Source organism: Neofelis nebulosa, chromosome 8 (assembly GCF_028018385.1).
Source record: "Neofelis nebulosa isolate mNeoNeb1 chromosome 8, mNeoNeb1.pri, whole genome shotgun sequence".
Taxonomy (NCBI): domain Eukaryota; kingdom Metazoa; phylum Chordata; class Mammalia; order Carnivora; family Felidae; genus Neofelis; species Neofelis nebulosa.
Genome location: NC_080789.1, coordinates 126,549,066 through 126,574,168, shown reverse-complemented (window position 1 = coordinate 126,574,168; position 25,103 = coordinate 126,549,066). Strand labels below are relative to the sequence as shown.

Here is a 25,103-nt window from a genome sequence, read left to right as displayed (position 1 = left end):
CTCTTGTCAAGGACTGGTGATTTCTGTATTGTCAGATCCAGTGGTCCCGTCCTTTTTGAAATACTGTCTCCACTTGGCCAGGACCATTCTCTCTTCGTTTTCCTTCCACGTTATTGCCACTCCTCAGTCTTCTTTGCCTAGTGCCTCTTTATCTTTCTTGTTTCTAGGTCTAGGGTTCAAATAAGAAGTATTCACCTAAGTGTTGAGTGAATGATTTATTTCTCAGTAGTCACTCCCTAGGGGATCTCATTCAGGCCTGTGATTCTGAACACGCTGTGTATGCCAATAACTGTTTGATGTATTTCTAGTCCTGACCTCTCATTGGACTCCAGACCCGTCCATTATCTTTTGTGAATCTTCTAGGTCTCTCACTTGATGCGTTTACAACTGTACTTTGATTCTCCCTCCCCAAATCTACGGTAATGCTTATCTGTAGTCTTCCTTTCAGTGAATGGCCACTCTACCAGGTACTCCATTCTAAAACCTCAGGCATTCTTGACCACTTCCCATTAGCAAATGTTGATGGCACTACCTTCAAAATCCGCCCTTTCCTCCCCTCTTGACCGTGTCCACCATGGCTCTAGCTGACTGTCATCTCTCACATGGACGGCCTCTTTTCAGGTATCCTTGTATCTATCATTGGCGCCAAGCGAGTCTGTTAGAACCTAAGTCAAATTACATCACTCTTCTGTCCAAACCAACCAGTCCGTGTCTTCATCTCACTCAGACAGAATCTTTGTTGTGGTCTCTAAGGCACTGTGTATTCAGAGGCTGTCCTCCCCCTTCCTTCTGCCACTAAATGTTATACTGTTCTCCCCTTTGCTCACTCTGCCTCCATCATGGCCTCCTCTTTGTTCCTTGAACATGCCTGGCATTTTTCTCTTCTCTAAGGCTTCTGTATTTGCTCTTCACTTTGCCTGGTACACTTTTCCCCTCCTAGATAATCAGTATGACTCCGTCTCCCACTTTTTTCAGCTCTCTTTTTACTTTTTTAAAATTTATTTTAATTTATTTTTATTTATTGTTTTTTTTACATTTTTTTTAATGAAATTTATTGTCAAATTGATTTCTATACAACACCCAGGGCTCATCCCAACAGGTGCCCTCCTCAGTGCCCATCACCCACTTTCCCCTCCCCCCACCCCCCATCAACCCTCAGTTTGTTTTCAGTATTTAAGAGTCTCTTATGGTTTGCCTCCTTCCCTCTCTGTAACTTTTTTTTTCCCCCTTCCGCTCCCCACTGGTCTCCTGTTGAGTTTCTCAGGATCCACATATGAGTGAAAACATATGGTACCTGTCTTTCTCTGTATGGCTTATTTCACTTAGCATAACACTCTCCAGTTCCATCCACGTTGCTACAAATGGCCAGATTTCATTCTTTCTCATTGCCAAGTAGTATTCCATTGTATATGTAAACCACATCTTCTTTATCCATTCATCAGTTGATGGACATTTAGGCTTTTTCCATAATTTGGCTCTCTTTTTAAACGTTGCCTTCCCCTACCACTGTTCTAGACTGGAATCTCTTGTCCCAGGTACCCTTGGTCTCCTACTTTGCTTTATTTTTCTTCATACCCATTATTACCACTTGACATATTATAAATTTATTACCTTTTTTCTCCTAATAGAATTTAAGCTTCATGATGAGCTCCAAGCTCTTTTTCCTTCTTTCTTTATGATATCCCAGTGCCTAAAATAACAGTGTTTGGCTCTTAGAGGTGTTTAATAAATATTTATGGAATCGATTGATTGAATGAGTGAATGAATGAATGAAAGTTTAATGAATAGCTTTCCTGTTTATCTCTATCTACATGGCTGTGTAAGTCAGTATTGATCTAATCGAGTGTTTTTTCCCCCTCCACAGCACAATGGTCAGTTCTGTTCAAGGAAATACATACCCCAACCAGGCTTCAGTATATAGTCCTCCTCCTGCCGCCGCTGCTGCTACTGCCGATGTCACTATATACCAGAATGCAGGAACTAATATGTCCCAGGTGCCAAACTATAATTTAACATCATCATCGTTGCCTCAACCCGGAGGCAGTCAACAGCCACCTCAGCCACAGCAACCATATTCTCAGAAGGCTCTGCTATAGGACTTGGGATTCCTCTTTGTGGCAAATACCTGCTAAAAGCCGCTGACAATGTTATGAGATTCTTTAATATCTTAAGGTTTGTTTATCCTCAGCTTATAGGAATCTATCTTGGTCTACAAGTTCCAATATTCAAGAAGGTAGAACTCTCTTCAATTTGCACTGACTTTTTAGAGGTTCTCCCTTCCCCCGCCCCCTAGAGGAATGAAACTACTTACAACATTTAATTCCTTTCATAATATGAAAGAATTGATACAAGATTATTTGTCTCATGAAATTACCTGGTCTGCAAAAAGTCAAACTTAAAAACACTGTTGTGGCAAACGTTATGTACATATACTGCTGTGTGACTTCATTAGTGGCCATTTTGAATCACAATGGTGATCATGTGAATATATTTAACACTGTTAAATTAATTTACATTGCTATTTTATTTTAATCATGAACAACTACCATGTTTCATAATGTTTTGTGTAAATTTAAGGTAATTACACTATCCCTTTAAACTGCAAGAGAACAAAGCTGTAGCATATTTACGTGAAGGCATTATGCTGTCCATGTTCCAGTTTCACATTAAACTGAACCTTCCTTTGACTACTTGTGAGCTAAACATACGTATTTTACGTCTTTCTGTAGCCTCTGTGTACTACTAGCTGTCATCACACCAGCGTACAGGAGCTAAATTTTTGGTGCAATTATAGCAAATGATGATGTTCCCTTTTACACTTTGACATTTCGGCATGACATTTCAGGATATTGTGGGACCACGAGACAAAATTAAGTAGGATCACATTCTTTATATCTTATTTTTAAAGGAATAATGTTGGTTTACTTTTTCCTAGTTGAAGATAGAAATTAGATTTCTGAGCTGTATACTGTGTTTCTTGGTGGCAGTGACACCAAAGATAGAGGCAATGGATAAAAAGTTTTAAACTGGAAAGAAAACATGAATTACACTACATTTTCAAAGTCTCTTGTAATTATTTAGGATATAAACAAAATTTGACTCATCTGTCTTTTCCCACTAGTAGTCTTTTAAATATGTCTTTAACACATTGTATCCTTTAATTGTTCATTAAAATGGATATAAGTAGATGTTTCAAAGTCTTCTATATTCCTGGTTTTGCTTCATAGTTTGTATATTTATTCTTCTCTTTCAGACTGGACTTTTGGGGCTCTTCTCTCGTAAAGTTCTAATGGGATTATTTTGGCTTCCTATTCAGGAGTATTTGTGAGCAAAGGCTTTCCTTTTGATCTGTATGAAATACGTTTTCCACCGACATTTTAATCTTAAATATTTATCATTTCCGTAGTTGTGCTGTACTGTTATTTAACACTGTTTAAACAACTGAAAATTGAGTTCAGGATTATATTAAATGAGTTGACCTAACGTGCTTCATACCATACGTGAAAATTTAATGTGTATTTTCTAAGATCGCAGTCAGGTAGCTTGTTCCTTTCCTTTTTGACAAACGATCCCATCTGTGGCAAGTAATCTCAATGGTGACTCATGTTGGAGGTTCACGTTTACAGCATCATCTTCACCTCCGATATGTCATCCTAGTGGTTTGTTTTCCTCAGTTTATTTGTTTGTTTGTTTTATTTTTTGTGTTTTCCTGCATGTAGAGGATGTTGCCCTCAAATAGTAATTTTAAAACTTGAATTCACATTTTCCATTAAAATTTTTGGGGCGCCTGGGTGGCGCAGTCGGTTAAGCGTCCGACTTCAGCCAGGTCACGATCTCGCGGTCCGTGAGTTCGAGCCCCGCGTCAGGCTCTGGGCTGATGGCTCGGAGCCTGGAGCCTGTTTCCGATTCTGTGTCTCCCTCTCTCTCTGCCGCTCCCCCGTTCATGCTCTGTCTCTCTCTGTCCCAAAAATAAATTAAAAAAAAAAAAAAAATTTTTAATATATTGCTTCTTGATAAACATTATCAAACAGATTATAATCTTTTTCATTCCAACTTGAATATTCTAACTGATAGACCTTTTCCCAAGTCACATTGTATTTTTCTGTCTTTTGATGAATTTCTCGTAACCAAACTGGCACATGTATCATTTTCCCAGTTTATCTTGAGATCCTTCATGCTGTAACATCATTTACGTAGTTTCTGGTATACTGTTTGCCCTGTAAAAGTGAATGAATGGTGAAATGAAAAAAAGCTGCCCTTATTGCAGTGTATATACATTTTTCTTACTTATTACATTACTAGGCTTCAAAGAATACTTAAAAACTGATACTATGTTAGTTTGTGCTTTACGTTTATTTGGTATAAAAATACCAGATGGAAAAATTCCAGTGGAGAGGAGCCCCAGGATTTGCCGTCATTCAGATGACATGGCAAGGATAGAAATAGGAAAGGACCAGTTAGGAGCATAAATAAATGATTTTGTTCTTAAACCAGCGTATGTATCATACTTTCAAAAAGTCTTTTTAAAATATGACTGTCTCCCCCCTTTTAAGGAAGAGAATTATTTATAAAATGAATTGACTATAATGTTGATTTCTGTGAAGCAAATTTTACTTCTCAGTTTATTGCCTTTATAAAATTTGAGTGTGTATGCATAAACAGTGACATCTAAATGGAAAAATTCAGCCAGTTACTGTCTGGTATAAGTAACTGACAAACCCCACAGCCAGTTGGATGTGATAATATATCAGTGCCACAAACCTGCTAGGACTCATGTATAGTGTGTACTTACTGTGAGTTTATAGTCTTTCCAACTCAAGGATCGTCCCTCTCTGTTCTTCTCCTACTCAGCAAGGGACCATATTAGGGATGTAAGAGATCCCCATCATTGTGTTCATAACTTCTGGAACTTTTTTTCTATACCTTTTAATTTTTGTATTTAAAATGCTTAATAGGCCACTAACATTATTTTTAGTACAGTTTTCATGTATATATCACATGTATAATTCATCTCAGGATACCTTTAGTCCAAAGCTTTAAGTTTATATAAGACAAATTAGTGTCCTATGTGATAAACTATGCAACTATAAGAACTATATATTATTTTCTAAAATGAGGTCCATTAGTATTACTGGTCAAATTTTCATCTGTTTAATACTTTAAAATCACTGTTTTCTTTTTCTCATCTTTTTCCTTACCAGTTGTACTAGTAATTATAGCTTTCTATTACATTACTTTTTAAATATTTAATAACAAAACCGTAAAGTTTTCATTCTTACATCATTTTCTTTTCCTTTTTTTTTTTTTAATCATTTAACTGCCTGTACCCCTTAGAATAAAATATATAGAAGAAACTTACCTAAATATTTTCTGAGGCCTTTATGTTCAGTTATCTTTTACTTGAGAATCATGTTTCGATTAAGTATTCTTGTCAAGTGTCTAGATTACTTTCTATACTATTTATGATGACATCTTCTCCCCCCAGTTTTTAATCATAGCTATCTGACTTTTATGTATTCTTTTGTAGTGTGATCTTCATTTGAAATTATAAAACTTCAGTAATTTTTTCTGAAGTTTTCCTAGATTCAACATTTTGTTTTCTTATGTTCTAGAGCATTTTGAATCTCAGTATTTAAAATCTTAGATTCCCTTGCTGAACAAAATCTAGCATTTTATTTGTGATAACTTGGGGTCATTCTGTCCTTTGCTGATTGTCTGACTCTAGCGTATCCTAATACTTCTCACTTACCACGATTGTCTGTTTGCTGCTGCTTATAGACTCACAGAATTTCTGATGAGGATTACATATTAAATTATTGAGTCAGCATTCTCTCAGATAAAAGCAAAGGGATCTCTTTTAATGATCTTCTGGTGGTCAGAAACTTAAAAAAAAAAGTAGTTATGTCTATTCGAAAGAAGAATTGTACCCCAGTTTTTTTTTATCTGATACCTCTCATCAGTAACAAATATTTTTAAGTATAAAGCTTCAGGATACATATGCATATATATTTACAAATTGTACAGGTTCTACTGTTGTACCTTATACAGCACTTTGAAAAAATAGACATCTTAGAAAGGTGAGGGAAGAAATATTAATAGAAATTCTACTGGTTTCTTCCTTTATCTCTGGTTCATTTTGTCTGTGTCCTAGGATGAAGGAAATTTGCGCCTTTACAAAAAATAGCCTCCTTTCCCCCTCATTCAAGCCAAAATAACGACTTTTTAAGTAGTTTTTAGAAACGTAATCAGTAATGAAAGGACTTTATGTTTCTGGATGCATGCATTTTGGCATGTTTATTTTAAAAGACTTCTCATAACCTTATAGTCATATCTTAAGATAATGAAATCACTGAAGAGAAAGGAAAATCCTTTCTTCTTGAAAGTTCTAATTGTTAATTATTTTTCTCAAGTTGGTTACCAAATTGGAATAAGACCAAATAAAATTGATAACCACAGCCAAGTTAGAAGTATGTGCAAGTTACAATAATGTAACCATCAGATTATTAAATAGCTTGTTTATGGCCTTACATTATTTTGGTTGGTTCATGGCTTTTAAAAAACAGAGTAAATGTAATCCATTGTTTTCTGTGGCAGGATATAGGAAGTTTTTTAAGTGAAAGATCATGACGTATCTTGTTACTTTAAAGAGAGATATGGTATATAAACAGTTGAGAAGGTTTTCAATTAATTATGTATAATAGCTAGCCAGTTTAGATGCCAGATATGATGAAAGATCCACGTGATAGGGTTGTTTTCCTCAGAATCAGAAGCACACAAAAATACCCATATACTGTTTTAGTTACAATTTGTCCCTCTTCCCTCAGAGAATGGAATGTTTAAATATAAGTATCTCTGATATTCTGTAATTTAAAAATACAGTGATAACACACTTCAAATGCGTTGCTGAAAACGACTGAAGAAGTTGGAATCAAGTGTACAGGTAAATGCACTTACTTTTTACCAAAGAGGCTTCACTGTCACAAGTCCATTTCTATAAATGGTGGATGGCACATGATAAAGCAGTTTGATTAATTTGCGTTGTGAAATGTCTCCGTCTGTGACCACATGGATTTCTTGTGAAGAAAGTGGTGGTACTTTTTGATTGAGAAGAGTAAGGATAAGAACTAAATTAGATTGTAGTTTACTGGAGTTCTTTTCTGCTCTCAAGTGGAAATTTCAGTTCATTGCCCTAGGAAATCAGAGGACTGGATTTTGACCTGGATATGTATCTTTTGTCAAAAGGAGATCTTACTAGATAGGTGATCTTGGGCAGTTCCGTGAAGCTCTCTGGGCAGCCTTCTTATTTATAAACTGTAGTGTTCGTGTAACTACAGAAGCCTTTGAAGCTTGCAGAAATTCTGTGCTTTAGATCCTCTGCCTCTGCCTACCTTAAATATCCCTGCCTTTCAGCCTGAATAACACCTGTGCCAGCGCAGTTACCCTGTCATGGTAGAGAAGGAAACAGGATGGGATGGGGTAGCATACTGTGGTACTGACACTTGGGGACGTGATTTCTGGCATTCGTAATATACTTCCTGAAGGTAATTGGGTATGTTATTTCTATTGGCAAATTCTTGATGGACCTCACCAGGAACATCTGCATTCCAGGTAGAAGTGCTTTTATTTAATGGTACTTTCGTTTTCACTGGTGCTGATTTGGGGGTTGGGGGATTAGTAATTACAGCTCTGAAGCCTATACTGTTTTTGTATGTTGCTTCAGCCTGAATGAGATACGGGTATCATCAGACTAAATAAAGTGTTGCTGTTCTCGACGTCCTCATAGACACAGTAGTACCATTGGTCTCAATGACTGAAAATGATGAAGGAGGCCACGTGCTACACTTGCCATCCTTCAGCTGTTTTGTTTACTTAGTAAGCAGATTGCTTGAGACGTTAAAGTGCTTGGCTGAGAGCCTGTTTCTACTATTCCAAGTAAGATGCAGAATCAGCAGTGGCATTTTTTTTGTATCACAAATATTTGGCCTAGAAAAATGCCATTATACATTGTTTTGTTACAAGTTATCATTATAAACAAACATTAGCTGTTAAAGGTTTTTTTTTTTTTCCCCCCGTAGTCAACCTTTTTCTTGTGTGCCAGTTACATGTGTCCTTTTATGTAGTTCTATAAGACATTTCTTTCTTTTTTTTAAATTTTTTTTTATTTCAGAGTTTATTTTTGCAAAGGAATATAAGTATAATAGAATAATATCCCCCGACCAACCCCATCTTCATGCTGGGAAAGATGGCTGTGCCTCCTGACAAATGGACTTACATTAAAGTCACAAACAAAAAAGTTATCTCTGAGGTATAGGAATGTGCAGTTCCTGGCCTCCCCCAAAATCCCCACTCACTGGCACAATTTTTTTCTGTAGGACATTTCTAAGAATAACGTGTTTTAGCTTTCTTGTACTTTAGAAGACTAGATACCTTGCTAGTATTAGAAAAGTCTGTTTACTAAATTAGTTTATGCTATTTAATGGAATCTGGTAAAGAAGGCCTAAACCAATATTTAATAAAGTGGAAAAGAAATAAGCTTTGTAGAGCTCTTTTTTGTAGAAGGGGAAATATAGTTTTCCAGTTGATTATCACTGATTGTGTCAGAGGGAATAGTCACTGCCCTGTGTAGAGCCTTTTTTGCTGTCTCATGCTAATGTTTTCAAGAATAGTCTCAGAAATGAATACTTCTTGGGATTTACCAAAAAAATGTTCTTTATCTTACATCACAGTAGAGGTTAATTTTGTCTTTGTACAGTTAATACATTTTTCTTCTTTATAAAAGCTTACTTAGATTCTGATTGGTTTTAGTGAAGTGTTTTGAAATCAAAACATCAGGACAATTTCATTTCATTCATGTGGTTGCCAAACATTGATTTACATGGAGGGGGGCATTTAGGCCAATGTAACTTGAAATGAGAAGACTCCCAGTGCCTGGAACGGAAATACCTCAGGCTGCAGGCTAAATTACTGTGCTTTTGTTTACTCCATTAAACCAGGAATATTTCTTCCCTGCGTGCCTTTCGTGTATTTGAAAGATGATAATTTCCTTAAGGTTTTTAGCATGATAGGAGCAAAAATGTTTTTATTTAACTTTCATCCAGCATTTGTTTGTATGTAACTCTTCTGACTGGTATATTTGAATGGCAGAAAATCCCCCCAGATTTTTATTTGCTGAAGAATACTCACTCAAACATGGTCCTGCTGATGCCTTCGGTAGGGAAAATTTTAAATTAAGCAGTGTCCAGTGTATGCTTAGGTTTGTTTTATGTATGTTTTAATTCTGAATGGTCAGAGAAATTGTTTTCAAAAATTAAGCAGAAGAGGGTAATGAGAATAATAGCTAAATAAGCTGAGTTTAGGTCCTATGTTTTAGCACTTTTGTCAAAAGTAAACATTTTGAGATTAAAAACTTTGAAGTGCTATTTTCCATATTTGACCAAGAGATAAGCATCACTAAATTAAAACTGAGTAGCATGATCTAAATACTATGTTTAATATCTTTTAAAAGTAACATCTCTAAAATTTTTTTCCCACTAATTCATGGCTTATTAATGAAATGTTGTTTATAACTCATTGTTTTCTAGATATTTATTCCAGGAGCTGTGGTTTGAGAAATATAAATTCTCTACAGAATGCTTAAAATCCCCTTAAGAGAAACCTGAACATGGGCATTTGTTTCTAAGAGTTGACTCTTGTATATTGGACTTTGTTGTAATTAATTTGAACTAGGGTTCGTAATAGCATATAGTGGATTCTGCTGTAATGCAAATATGTTTTCTAAAAATCATGTTTGGCATCATTGGGCAATAAAAAAGCCTTAGCATTTATGCGAAAAACAGGATTAGAGGCACAACACTCCAAAATTTCAGCACTGACACACTTAAGAATAAAGATAGGGATCTGATAAAAAAAAAAAACAAACCAGCACAGTTTTGCATGTTTAATGGTTAATAAATATATAAGTATTACAGTATGGCACTTTACTTTGAAAAGGACCTGGAGTGTACCTGTGGAAGTAGGTGTCAGAAGGGTCGTGGCCTGTGGGTTTTGGGAAGGTGGGAGGCAGGGCTGCTGGAATCTGAGGGCACGATGTGACCCCATGTGCTGGGGCGGGGGAGTGAGACTCAGCCCTGGCAGTGAACTGGGGACACAGCTGCTGGTGGCAGGGGTGTATGTGTCTTCTGTGTATTCCTGCATGGCTCCACTCAAGGGGCGTGGTTTTCTCTGTTTCATTTCATGTTTCTTCTGGATGAAATCCTGCAGGAGCCAACTGAAATTTGCATTTTGCTCATATTGTTTCTTAGCATACCAGTCTGCAACAAGTAAGTGTTTTCCAAATCATCATTATGTCAGAACTGACTCTGAAAGTGATATAGAGATGGAAAATGAATGGCTAGTAACCATTTATTTCTAACTTCAGAAATACTCCTTTTAAACTCTGAAGTGATTGGTAAGAATTATGGACATCTAGGATACAAAGCTTTCTTCCTCCTTGGCAGATCAGAAACTATCCCAGTTGAAGATGTGAGCATGTTTAGATGCAAAGAATTAGGTATTTTGCTTAATAGAATCTGTGAGAAATTGTATGCCCTACATACATAATCCTGCCCTTTCTCCCCACCCCCTCAAAAGAGGGAAAGAAAAAATTAAGGATTTAATTTTGCATTAACTGGGCATAGCCATTATTATATCGTTTTCACTGATTTTTGCTTATTAAGTATTGATTTGCTTTTCATTTAGTTGACTTTTGAGTATATACAAGATTTTCAAGTTTTACTAACTGTTTTAAAAATTTTTATGTGTCAGCACTAAATATGGTAGGTATTTAAACATTTACCTTAAATACTTTAGTACCTTTACAAATCCACAAATGTGGATGCAGGTTATTTACAAATTTATTTTCATATCAACAGATAAACTTACTAAAAAGTGAGCAATAAAAAAGCACACTAGTGGTTTCATTCTGTCAGAACTTAATTGTTACACAGTATGTTATGAGGTCTTTTGACCTTCATCATTCCTAATTGTTCCCCTAAAGCTTATTTGTAACCTGGTACTAGGACACATTTGAGGAACAATGTTGAACCTGGTGATTAGGGTGCTGGGCTAGGATCTAAACCCTGTCAAAGCCATGATGTAACCAAAGGATAGCATTGTGTTAATGGTGTTTTGAAGTTCTATACCCCCGATGCTTCCCCAGGAAAACGTACTCAAGAGTCCAAACTTGGATGCCAGAAGCGTATCTCCCGGCTCTGCTGGGTTCAGAGACGTGCAGCTGCCCATAAACCATGGCACTTACCTCATTTCCACCCTCAGAGTACCCATTCTGCACCAGTTTGCTCTCAGATCCTGAGATCCGGAGAGACATCTACTGGTCGTCTTCACCATTTTCACAGCTTGCAACATCAGATCTTGTTTTCGCCCTACGCAATCCATTGGAGGACTAAGGACAGTCCCATGGCTCCTTTCTCTCCCCAGAACAACTTTCTGTGGTTTTCTAATTGCAGGTGTAAGCACCAGGCCTGAACTGAAACAGAGGCCCCAGGCAGGCTGATTTGATGTCTGTTCCCATATGATAATTCCAAAATTTGTTTACCTTTATTTCACAGAAAGGCTACAAGTTATATACTCACCCAGGGAATCCAGAGCCCAGTTCCCATCATCGGAGTGGTTTAGCTTCTGTTGTTGGTACTTGGCCCTCTGGGGGGAGGAGAGGAGGAAGGAGGTGGAAAGGGGTGGGCTTTCTCCTCACCCCCAGCACCAGTCTTCCCCTATAATACCCTCTCCTGTGGGTTTCAAAAGTTAATGCAATATTTTCATTTCCTTGATGACTCCAGCAATTTGAGGGCATTTTCTATCTTAATTCACCTCTAGGGAGCACCGAGGTAAAGTAGTTCCCATTTTTGCCCTTTCTGGCTTTTCATTCATACTTGGGGAAGATAGCAGATGTATGAGAGAATGAAGTAAAATGATCAGAAGAACATACACATTTTCTTCTTGACATTTAAGAGTTGGGGGAAGAGAGTAAAGAAAAAGAGGCAATCTTCCCTGCTTCCTTCTCAGACTGTCCTTTAGTGAGACAAAAGGTGGGCATGGGGTGGGGTTGAAAGGAAAGGCTTGGAGGGGAGATTCTTGGACCCCAAGAAAATCCTTTTTTCCCTGGTCAGTCCAGAACATGGTCAGTTCTGAAGAACTACAGTGATGGAGCTCCCGAAAACTTAGAAAGTAAAGGAAATAAGATTACCCTTTGTGTTCAAACAGGACAATTGATACAGAATGAAGCACAATAGAGGAATAGGCCGCCTTAAAGCAGAGGTTAAAAACTGATGGCTCAGCCAGATCCTGCCAGTATGTTTTATTTGGCCTGCATGGAGTTAGTTTCTTTAAAAATGGATGTTATATTAAGACTAGGTGATTTCCCATGTAAAAGATTTTTGGCTCCTTGGGGGAAAAAAATGATCTAACCCCATGAGGCCTATATTATCCCACGGCTGGCCATTCAATCTCTGGTTTGCCACTGAGCCCTCCATTTCTTAAAACTTGTGCCCTTTTAATTGTCAAAGAGAACCAGAGCCAGGTATTTAGTTAATAGGACACAGATTTTAATCAGAAACTTGCAGTCTAGGAAAAGTGACCTCAGTTTAAAACTGGGCTCAATTCAGAATACAATAAGGACAACTAGGGAGTTATAGCTGAGGAGTAGGGGTAGGGGAGACCCATAGATGGAAAATTTCTGGGAAATGACATCAAGGATACGGGGGATTCTTGCTGAGGGCAGGTCCTTGTGATCAGATCTCAAGGAGGAAGAGGTAGATTCTCTGAACTGACTTAGCAGAATTCTTGCTAAAATGGGGCTATTGAAGCCTGGCAAGGACAGGGACCACGTCAAGACCTAGTCAAGAAGAGGGCTTAGAGGAACCTGACTGAAGTTTGATCAAACAGCATCTTGCTGCCACAGAACTCATTTTTGCCTGACACCTGGGGATACTTGAGGCTCTCATTCTTGCTTTCAAGAGAGAATGGATCCAAGGATGCATTGTCCAGGGAGAGTCTTGAGCACTTGTAATGGGCTAATGCAATTGAGGAACTGAATTTTAAATCCTGATTCTAATCAATTTAAATTTAAAACCTGAAGCAGTATAAAAATATTTTTCCCACATAACATAACTTTATCATTTCAGTAGGATTATATTTCACTATAACCATTGGGTCACATTAAAGTGGTGTTGTAGTGCTTGTATCCTTAAAAACACTTTTGAATGCAGGTATTAGAAAGCTTAAATGAAATATGGGGCTCACTGTCTACTGGACAGTGCTGATCTAAGCCTTCTAAGACCTGACCATGTAATTCTGAAGAATATGTCTGATGTGATGAGGCAAATCCACTCTAGAGTGGATTCCCTCATGATCGTTTCCTGATGATGATCATGCTTTTATTTAATCCCTTCCCTTTAAGAGTGGGTGGGACCTATAACTTTCTAATAACTAGCAGACTATGGAAAGGTGAGGGGATGTTCCTTCTGCAATTATGTTATGTTACATGAGACTCCATGTTGCTTCCTGTCGAGTCTCCGGATGAGAACCGAGCTCTGGCCAGCATCTCATGTGCAGCCTTGATGAGGACCCCAATTAGCCATGCCCAGGATCCTGACCCACAGAAACTGTGAGATCATAAATGTATGTTATCTTAAGCCACTAAATGTGTGGTAATTTGTTGTTCAGTAATGAAACATGTAACCTGAGCAAAGCGTGGGGGGGGGGGGGGTGGACAATGTAGAACTATAGTCTAGCAAAAGGGGATCTACGGGGTAGAGTGAATCTTAGCTAGTGTACTTTGAGTGTCCTCACCCTTTAGATAAGCAGTTCTCCAGGTGGTAATACATATGCCTTTTGGTTCAGGTGAGCTTGACTTCCCTGGTTTTTATTTCACGCTCAGGAAACCTTGTTCATTATTATGTACCCCTTGTGTAGGTCCACTTCAGAGAGAAGTTCAGGTCCATCTGACTTGCGAAGGTGAATTTGGATGCCTTGTGGGATTTGTTTAATTGGCTGGATCCAGGCCACTGGGGCATGGTTGAAATTGACCTGATCCTGCTGCTTGGAGGCCTGTTGGCTGTAGTTTTAGTGGATTGCTGTGTGAGACAAATTAAACAGTTGATCCCAGCCTCTGTCACATTGATCAGTGATCAGTGGAATGAATGGTGCATTCATGAAAATTTCTCCAAGACTAAGATGGTGTAGAAACGAAGGGTAGAAATTGTGGAGAGATGCTTTTCCAAAGTTCTTTGGTGTTTCTGCACATCGTGAAAGCAGAGGCACTGACTGTGCCCTTTCTAGACCATCTTTCCAAGGATGTTTGTGCAGTGAACAGCTTTGCTAAAGATAGAGGGGATATCTCCCTTTGGAGCAAAAAGCAGTATTGCTTAAAGCCTTGGAAGATAGACTTAGTGTCTCCCTTTGGAGCAAGGGACACTAGTAGTATAAAAAATTGGGGTTTCCTAAACTCTCTCCCTCTTTTGTTCTGCAACTTTCTGCATGTGCTGTTATTACCTGACCTGCTTCTCTCCTTGTGTTCAGGGAACTGGCCCAAGAAAATGCTAACATTCTGCCTCTTGCTAGTGTTTTAAATGATGCAGTCCTTTGTCTTAGACCCATGGATCTTGTGTCTTCTTTCAGCATTCATGGAACGGTGCAGATTAACTTGTTAGCTTGCAAGCAAGGTAAAATCTGTGAGCCTTCATAGGTCTTGAAATTTGTGTTGGATAACAATAATAGAGTCAAGATTTTCTTTCTTATGCAACAGAAGTTAATCTATTCATGATTAAACCTTTTCCAGAATGGATTGGGTGCCCATATGTGTTTCTACTGCCTGGAAAAAAATATTGTTACTTGTTTTGTTGGATAAAACTGCTCCATTATGTCTGAAGCTTGTATCAATGAGTGGATCTTCCTAGGAGTGAAGTTATCTAAGACTGTCACATCTTTTACGCTAGCTTATTGTATTAACTTTTCCAGGGCTTCAGTTCTGTCACCTACAAATGAGAGAATCATATTGTCTAAGGTCCTTTCCAACTACAGTACTTCTAGGCAATATAAAAAAAATAGCATCACTTTAATTTTATTTATGTGATAAGTCCTTACATTGTTTTTGCTACGGGACAGGTACCAGTCTTAAATGCTTTTCAAATAACTCATTTAAACAAGGCTAATGTTGTAGGTAAGGAAACTGAGGCAGAGAGTTAAGTAATTTACTCAGGGTCATCCAGCTAGAAAGTGACATAGCTGGGGTTCAAACCCTGGTAAAGTTTGTACGCTTTCCCACAATGCTGTGCTGCTCCCAGCTTTTCATTGAAAAAATGATTCACTTTCTGCCCCGTGAGAACTCAGGAAGCCACAGGAGAGAATGAAACAGGTCCCTGCTCTTCAGAATCTGCACACAAAGTGAGAATTTTATGCTCTGTGTGTTTGTCCCACAGAAGGTCTCCAAGGTAATCATTTGCCTAGAAGAATACCTTTTTAGAATGTAAAAGTGTACATTTTTAGGTTGGGTAGTTGGCTCCAGGTTTTTAAATGCCTTATTTATGATTGTTCACATAAACCTTACGGTTCTAATCTGTTGCTGGTAAACTAGGTTAGACTTCGGGGAACTATGGAGACATAATTGGCCAAAAGGCTTACCTAGTTAATACCTAAAATAAGATTAATAAAATTATGTATAGAAATTAAAATAGTTATACTGAATCATTTTCTTTGAAAGTTTTTCATCAACCCACATCTCATTTATGTATGCTAATATGAGCTTCTTGAGGATAGTAGTAGAATCTTTCTCATCTTTGTGTCTGTATCTATATTATACCTAAGACAATATTTCTCACTGTATTCATTTAAGTGTTGAGTGAATGATCATTTCTTTTTTATAGTATACAAGATGATTCTACGTATCTGGCAGGGGCCTGGCAGGAAGCAAAATTACACTCAGGTGGTCCAACCGAACAGGCTTGCATGAAGGAACTACTTACTGAAGACTGAAGGGAACAAACTTACTGAAGGAAACAAACAAGGGATGCGGAGGCACCGTGCTGTCATGACTCCTAGGTCGAAAGGGGCAACTATTATACAGCAACTGCATGGAGCCCAGGGACAGACTGACAGAGCTGTGGCTGGCACAGCAGACAGGAAAGAGAGACAAGGAGGATAGATACCCCTGTGTCTCCTGCCACCCTCCAATCTCCTCCCAATAATCCTCTCGTTGGCCGAGCCCGACTGGAATACTGAATGATAAGGAGTGTATAAAGGAGGGAGGGGGACAAAGGGAAAATAGCATGCTAGAAACATCTGGAGTTGTCTCAGTCCATTCAGGCTGCTATAACAGAATGCCATAGACCACGTGGTTTATAAACAACACAAGTTTAGTTCTTAGTTTTGGAGACTGGGAAGTCAAGAACAAGGTTCTGGCAAGATCCAGTGTGAGGTACAGACTCACTTGCTGGTTCATAGAAGGTTGTCTCCTCCTTATAGGTTCACATGGCCAGAAGAAAGGCGTAGGCAGCTCTCTGGGGTCTCTTGTAAGTACTGATCCCATTCACAAGGGCTCTGCTCAGATGACCTACTCACATCTCAAAGGCCCCACTGCCTCCTACCTTCATGTTACTGGTTAGGATTTCAAGATTAATTTTAGGGGGATGCACATTCATTCTATAGCAGGATTGAAGCATGCATTATCATTTAATGCAATTTGATTCACCACTTGCAAAAATATTAAATCTTCCCTCTATCAGTTATGTTGTCACGCATGTTTTATGCAAAGCCCAATGTGTCCTAGATGTTTTCCAGTTAATTGTTTAATATTCACTTTGCTAAGAATTTACATAAAGTACTGAATCTAAATCATCAGTAGGTGGTGCTGCTGAGATTGAATCCTGAAAAATCTAAAATAGACATTTAACTGAAGATTAATCTAGTATTCAGATAGGTTATCTGGGAAAGAATGTTACAAGCCAGTCAGTTTCTGATTCGTTGTTTTTTCACAACATCTGTAAAGCATTGGTTTTTACAATTTTGATTTACTAACAGTGTGGAATAATATTCTGGATTTGCCCAACAATCAAAGGAGCAGCACCTAAGTATCTCTACAAAATCTGGAGGATGGGCGTGATCTAGAACACTGATCATGTTCTGACCTGCTGTACTGGCAGTGAGGAAGGTAACCATTGCCTTCTTGTTCTAATTTACTTTTAGAGGCATAAGCGATAAAGCATAATGTGTACCAAGATATTTTAAGTGATTCAGTTAAAATTTTCTGGCGAAGAGAATTACTTGCGAGGAACTTCACAACTTTATCTCTGGCAGTATCATCTTATGAGACAAGTGTGGGCAATGATTTGTTGACCCACTGAGATACCATTTTCCTGTCACCCCTCAGGAAACAGAGTATTACGGGCCTTGACCGATAGCAATAGGCCCGTAAGAACCATGGAGTTGTACAATGTCTTACCTGCCATGGATTTTTAACATGCTGAAGTCTTTTGTCACTCAAATTAGGTAGTTGGTAAAATATAGATTCTCAGGCCATTTTCCTGGAGATTCTGATTTAGTGGATCTGAGGTAGGCTGGAAATCTATAGTAAGTGTCCCAAGTGATCCTTATGGCCACACTAGTTTGGAAAACACGGATATTCTGTAGCTTGCTTTTGACCTAAGTTTTCTTACACACTTGGCCCGAGGCTTCACAAATATTTTAGGGTCACCATCACCTTTGAGAAGTTGAAGAAAGCTCTGGACCTCTCCCAGAAAAATACTCCTACCCAGAGTTTTACGTGTAATTTCAGATGCTTTCAGAGATTTTCACAGTACATCTGTATCACCTGTCTTACAAAACCCCATCATACAGAATCAGCTCAAAATTCCCCAGCCTAGATTCCAAGCTTCCTGTAACCTTGGCCTACCCTACTGGTTGAGCCTTGTGCCACATTATTCCCATCATACTCAGGAGCTATAAAGATGAGCAGATTTTTTCAGATTATATTCCTGGATACATGGAAAATTTAAAATCAAAGGAACCAGTATGGTTTTCTTGAAGTCTATATGAATTTGTCAAAATACAGAATATAATCTAAGGAAATGCTCTAGGTAGAATTTTATAGTTTGGAATCATTGGCTTTTTCTGAGAAAGTAGACTGTGTTGATCCATCAAGATATATGTATCCATTTATTCTCTTCTCAAAGACCGGCCTCTTGTTTAGAGCATAAGTTGGGCTGGCCATGCCATACCACAGAAAAAATCATTCTGCTTCATTCTAGTGGTGAAGCTCACGAGAGCTTGGAACTCACATTGATTTCTCCCGTCTTTTAACCACAAAAATCTGTCAGTGTGAGCAGACCTGGATTCTACCAGCAGTTAGACTTGTGAAGTCACTCAAAGTTTTTAAATTATTGAGACTAATAGGTTTATTATTCATCTGAATCAATTTATTAGCAGCCTGATTCTGACTGTGATATAAATTCAGAGTATGACTGTCATTGCAGAGGAAAATCATACAGATTAAATACTTTGGTCACATCTCCCAAATAGATGTTTAAAATAGAAATTATATCTGGGCCATTATCTCTGGTGGTGACTTAACCATTACATATTGTTTATTTCTATATTTATTATCATGATTAGCTAGATGTTTACATGAAATTGGTTTATCCAAGTTTAGGTAATATAGGAAAAAAACAACTATTATGTAGCAAGACACAGTTTTTAAAAACGCATGCAGTTTTAAGATATAAATGTAGTTCTTTGTATGTATGAGATTTTTATTTCTTTAACTCCCATTGTCTCATTTTATCAATAGCATAAGGTTGAAAATGGAATTCAGATATTTGAGCACTAGTGGGATTCAACAGTGACCAAGTGGACAGAAAAAAACCACCTGACTGCCTGACTGCCATCTTTTGAAAGTCCCATTTACAAGGTTGGCCCTCGACTTGCATCTGGGAACTTGTATTTGGGGAGGGTTCCCATCACTCCCAGAATTGATGGGTGGCTCACTGTGCCCAAACTATTTGCACCAATGGTGTGGTTTTGTGGAATACCTGCCTTCCTTTAGGGAGTCTGGAATTTGGGGATATGCCAGGCAGAGGGCATGATCCCCCTCCAGTAAAAAGCCCCAGGCGCTAAGTCCAATGAGTTTTCCTAGTTGGCAACATTTCACACATGTCACAACTTGTTGCTGGGGGGAATTAAACTCATCCTGTGTCACTCTACTGAGAGGAGGCCGTTGGAAGCTTGTAGCCAGTATACAAATAATTACACACAATATATACAATTTTGTGAGTTTGGATATATGAATACACTCATATTAACCATCACCATAATCAAGGTAATGAACATATCCACCACTGCCCAAGTCTCCTGGTGTTTTGTTGTTTTTGTAGTAACAACACTTAACATGAGATCTGTCCTCTTACAAATTTTTAAGCACATTACTGCTGACTACTGGCACAATGTAGTATAGCAGATCTCTGGAACTTACCTTGTAGAACTGTAACTTTATCCCCATTAAAGAAGAACTCCCCATATCTCCCTCCATTCCCTGGTAACCACCATTCTATTTTCTACTTGTATAATTTGACTTTTTAAAATTTATTTATTTTTTCTCTGTTTTTTTTTAAATTGAAGTTTAACATACAGTATGATATTAGTTTAAGACATACAACATAATGATTTAACAACTGTATACATTACTCTGCACTCACCACAAGTGTAGTCATCATCTGTCACTGAACGATGTTCCAATATTAATGACTGTATTGCCTATCCTGGACTTTCATGTGTGCTTATTGAATAGTTTATGACTAGAAGTTTGTACCTCTTAATGCCCCTTATCTATTTCACCCATCCCCTGCTACACCTACCCTCTGCAATTACCAGTCTAGTTTTTTGTTGTTTGTTTCTGTTTTTTTAGATTCCACATATAAATGAAATTACACAGTCTTTCTCTGATTTATTTCACTTAGCATAATACCCTCTAGGTCTATCCATGTTGTTGCAAATGGCAGGATCCCATCTTTTTTATGGCTGAGTACTATTCTGTTGTGTGTGTGTATGCACATCTTTATCCACTTATCTATGGATGGATACTTGGGTTGCTTCCATATTTTGGCTATTGTAAATAATCCTGCAACAAATGTTTATAAGGGAATGATCTAGTTTCATTCTTTTGCATGTAGGTATCCAGTTTTCCCAACACCATTTGTTGAAGAGACTGTCCTTTCCCTGTTGTATATTCTTGCCTCCTTTGTTGTAGATTAATTGACCATATATGCATAGGTTTGTTGCTGGGTTTTCCATTTTGTTCCATTGATCTATGTGTCTGTCTTGGGGGCAGTAGTGTCCTGTTTAGATTACTACAGCTTTGTCATGTGTCTTGAAATCTGGGATCATGATACCTCCACTTCTGTTCTTTCTCAAGATTGCTTTGACTGCTTGGAGTCTTTTGTGGCTCCATACAGATTTTAATATTATTTGTCCTAGTTCTGTGAAGAATACTTTTGGTGTCTTGATGGAGATTGCATTGAATCTGTAGAATGCTTTGGGTAGTGTGGGCATTTCAACAACGTTAATGCTTCTAATCCTTGAGCATGGAATATCTTTACATTTGTTTGTGTCATCTTCAGTTTCTTTCATCAGTGTCTTATAGTTTTCAGAGTACAGATCTTTCATTTCCTTGGTTAAGTTTATTCCTATGTATTTTATTCTTTTTGGTGGATTGTTTTCTTAACTTCTCTTTCTGGTAGTTCATTATTAGTGTATACAAATACAACAGATTCCTGCATATTATTTTGTATCCTACAACCGAATTCATTTTATAAGTGTTTTGGTAGAGTCTTTAGGGTTTTCTATATACATTATCATCTCATCTGCAAATAGTGGTGGTTTTACTTCTTCCTTACCAATTTGGATGCTGTCTGTCTTTCTATCTATCTATCTATCTATCTATCTATCTATCTATCTATCTGATTGCTGCAGCTAGGACTTCCAGTACTCTATTGAATAAAAGTTCAAGAGTGGGCATCCTTGTCTTATTCCTGATCTTAGAGGAAAAGCTCTCAGTTTTTCACCATTGAGTATGATGTTAGCTGTGGGTTTTTCATATACAGCCTTTCTTATGTTGAGGTACGGTCCCTCTGAACCTATTTTGTTGAGAGTTTTTATCATGAGTGAATGTTGTACTTTGTCACATGCTTTTTCCACATCTGTTGAGATCATATGATTTTTCTTCTTCTCTTTGTTTGTGTGGTGTATCACACTGGTTGATTTGCAAATACTGAACCACCCTTGCATCCCAGAAATAAATACTACTTGATCATGGTGAATGATTCTTTTAAATGTATTGGTGGATTTAGTTTGCTATTATTTTCTTGAGGATTGTGCATCTATGTTCATCAGAGATACTGGCCTGTAGTTTTTTTGGATTTTGTTTTGTTTTTGTTGTTTGTTTGTTTGTTTGTTTTTTGTAGTGTTTTTATCTGGTTTTGATATCAGGATAATGCTAGTCTCATAGAATGACTTTGGAAGTTTTTCTTACTCTTCTATTTTTTGGAATAGTTTGAGAATAGGTATTACTTCTTTTTTAAATGTTTGGTAGAATTTACCTATGAAACCATTTGGTTCTGGACTTCTGCTTGTTCAGAATTTTTTGATTACTCATTTAGTTTCATTGCTAGTAATTGGTTTGTTCAAATTTTCTGTTTCTTCCTGATTCAGTTTTGGAAGATTGTATGTTTCTAGAAATTTATCCATTTGTTCCACATTGTCCAATTTGTGGGTATATAATTCTTCATAATATTCTCTTAAAAGTCTTTGTATTTCTGTGGTGATAGTTATTATTTCTCTTTCCCTTCTGATTTTATTTATTTGAGTCCTTTCTTTTTTCCTGATGAGTCTCTCAAAAGTTTCATCAGTTTTGTTTATCTTTTTGAAGAACCAGCTCTGGTTTCATTGATCTTTTTTATTGTTTGTTTGTTTTTGTCTCTATTTCATTTATTTCTGCTCTAATCTTTGTTATTTCCATCCTTCTATTAGCTTTGGGCCTTATTTTTCTTTTTCTGGCTCCTTCAGGTGTAAGATTAGGTTGTTTATTTTAGATTTTTCTTGTTTTTTGAGGTAGGTAGACCTGTATTGCTATAAACTTTTCTCTCAGGACTGCTTTTTCTGGCAGATTTTGGACTGTTAGTTTTTGATTTTCATTTATCTCTAGGTATTGTTTTCTTTTCTTTTTTATTTCTTGGTTGATTCATTCATTTATTAGTAGCATGTTTTATACCTTCCATGTATTTCTGTTATTTCAATATTTTTCTTGTAATTGATTTCTGGTTTCATACCACTGTGGTCAGAAAAAATGCTTGATATGATTTCAGTCTTCTTGAATTTATTGAGACTTTGTTCTAGTTTAGCATGTAATCTGTCATAGAGAATGTTCCATGTGCACTTGAAAGGAATGTATTCTGTTTTCTGTTTTCTGTTTTCGCTGGGCTGTTCTGTATATATCTGTTAGGTCCATCTGGTCTCTAATGTGTCATTCAGAGCCACTGTTTCCTTGTTGATTTTCTGTCTGGATGATCTGTCCATCAGTGTAAGTGAGCTGTTAAGGCATCCCACTATTATTGCATTATTGTCAATTTCTCCCTTTATGTCTGTTAATAATTGCCTTATTTAGGTGCTTCTCTGTTGAGTGCATAGATATTTACAATTTTATATCCTTTTGTTGGATCGTTCCCTTTATCATAATACAGTGCCCCACTTTGTGTCTTGCCACAATCTTTGTTTTATTTTTTATTTTAATTTTTTTTTTTAATTTTTTTTTAACGTTTATTTATTTTTGAGACAGAGAGAGACAGAGCATGAACAGGGGAGGGTCAGAGAGAGGGAGACACAGAATCTGAAACAGGCTCCAGGCTCTGAGCTGTCAGCACAGAGCCCGATGCGGGGCTTGAACTCACGGACCGCGAGATCATGACCTGAGCCGAAGTCGGCCGCTTAACCGACTGAGCCACCCAGGCGCCCCACCACAATCTTTGTTTTAAAGCCTGCTTTGTCTGATATAAATATTGCTGCCTCATTTGTTTTTGTTTTGTTTTTGTTTTGCATTCATTTGCGTGGTATGTGTTTTTCCATCCCTTCACTTTCAATCTGCATGTATCTTTAGGTCTGAAGTGAGTCTTACAGACAGCACATAGAGGGATCTTATTTTTTATATCCATTCAGTCACCCTATGTCTTTTGATTGAAGCATTTAGTCCATTTACATTTAAAGTAATTATTGATAAGTGTGTACTTACTGCCACTTTGTTTCTTGTTTTTTAGTTATTTTTGTAATTCTCTCTTCTTTTCTTCTTCTCTTGCTCTTTTCCCTTGTGATGTGATGGTTTTCTTTAGTGATATGCTTAGATTCCTTTCTCTTTGTTTTTTATGTATCTATTATAGGTTTTTGATTTGTGGTTACCATTAGGTTTCTATATAACATCTTATGCATATGGCAGTCATTGTTAAGTTGATGGTTACTTAAGTTTAAACCCGTTCTTAAAGTATTAAATTATAATCCCTCCACATTTTATGTATGTGTTATGATATTGTACATCCTTATTCTGATTTTTGTAGAGGTAATTGATTTTACTACTTTTATGTTTTAACCTCCATACTGGTTTTGTAAGTGATTGTTCAAGTACTTTTATTATATGTTTGCATTCACCTGTAAGTTTTTTCTCTTTCACAATTTTCTTCTAGTTACTGCCTTTTCTTTCCACCCAAGCAAGCCTTTAATATTTCTTGTAATGCTGCTTTACTGGTGATGAACTCCTTTAACTTTTGTTTGTTGGGGAACTCTTTATCTCTTTTTCTATTCTAAATAATAACCTTTCTGGGTAGATTGTTCTTGATTGCAGATTTTTTTCCTTTGAATATATCATGCCACTCCTTTCTGGCTTGTAAAGTTTCTGCTGAAAAATCAACTGATAGCCTTATGGGATTTTCCTTGTAGGTACTTGTTTTATTTTCTCTTGCTGCTTATGAAATTCTCTATCACTATTTTTTTGCCATTTTAATTAAATCTGTCTGGGTGTGGCTCTCCTTGGGTTAATTTTGTTAGGAGTTCTTCCAGAATCTGGATGTCTATTTCCTTCCCCAGATTAGGGAAGTTTTCAGCTACTATTTCTTTAGAAGAGTTTTTTGCTCCCTTCTCTCTTTCTTCTCCTTCTGGGATCTCTATAATGTCATGCTGTTATGCTTGAAGATGTCACTGAGTTCCCTTAACCTATTCTCATTTTTCATTATTCTTTGTTCTTTTTGTTCTTCAGCTTGGTTGCTTTCCATTACTCTGTCTTCCAGATTGCCCACCTGTTCTTCTGCATCCTCCAGTCTGCTCTTGATTCCCTCTACCATATGTTTTGTTTGTTAATCAGTTCTGCATCTCTTACGGGTTCCTTTTTATATTTTTCTATCTCTTTGTTAAAGGTCTCCCTGAGATCCTCCACTTTTTTCTCAAGTCTAGTGAGTATCTTTATGATCATTACTTCAGATTGTTTATCACCTATTCCTAATCTCCATTTCATTTAGCTCTTTTGCTGTTATTTGACATATTGCTTCATTTGGGACCTATTCCACTGTCTCATTTTTCCTTATTCTCTGTTTTCTATGTATTAGGAAAGTCGGTTATATTTCCTCGTCTTGAAAGTAGTAGTCTTGTAAAGAAGAGGTCCAGTGGTGCCCTATAGCATAATGCCCTCTGGTCATCACAACCCGGCATCCCAAGTGCGTCTCCTCTGCGCACTATACATGTTCTACTATTGTGGCTGAACCCTATTTGCTCAGTCCAGTCAACTGCAATGACCTACTTTGCCTGCTGTGAGTGCACTGGGCAGGGTTTGGTCTCTCACTGATGAGTAGCCTTTTTGCGGTCACCATGGGCTTGTAGATGGGTGATGTCAGTAGTCAGACTAGCTGTCCACACTCAGTTTGTCTGCTGCAGCTTCTTGTGCACTGAACAGCTGGGCCATCTCCCTGCATAGCCAGCTAAAAGCCTCACCTGCTGGAGCTGTGAGAGCACTGGTGTGTGGGGTTATC

General features: G+C 37.5%; 1 protein-coding gene and 1 long non-coding RNA gene across 3 annotated transcripts in view; both read left to right on the top strand.

Annotated features, from left to right (window-relative positions):
* The window catches only part of STAM (signal transducing adaptor molecule), a 77,129-nt gene extending 73,941 nt beyond the window's left edge, over window positions 1–3,188 (top strand). For both annotated transcript variants that reach the window (XM_058681788.1, XM_058681789.1), the window contains exon 14: window positions 1,865–3,188. In XM_058681788.1, the coding sequence (XP_058537771.1) occupies window positions 1,865–2,096 (232 nt within the window). In that variant the 3' untranslated portion in view covers window positions 2,097–3,188. The remainder of the gene's footprint in view (window positions 1–1,864) is intronic.
* A 10,580-nt stretch (window positions 3,189–13,768) lies between these two features.
* On the top strand, window positions 13,769–21,436 carry LOC131483536 (uncharacterized). Its single transcript, XR_009247757.1, has 3 exons — window positions 13,769–16,562; window positions 17,071–17,200; window positions 18,836–21,436. It is a non-coding gene; the product is annotated as an uncharacterized LOC131483536 (long non-coding RNA).
* Window positions 21,437–25,103: the final 3,667 nt, after the last annotated feature.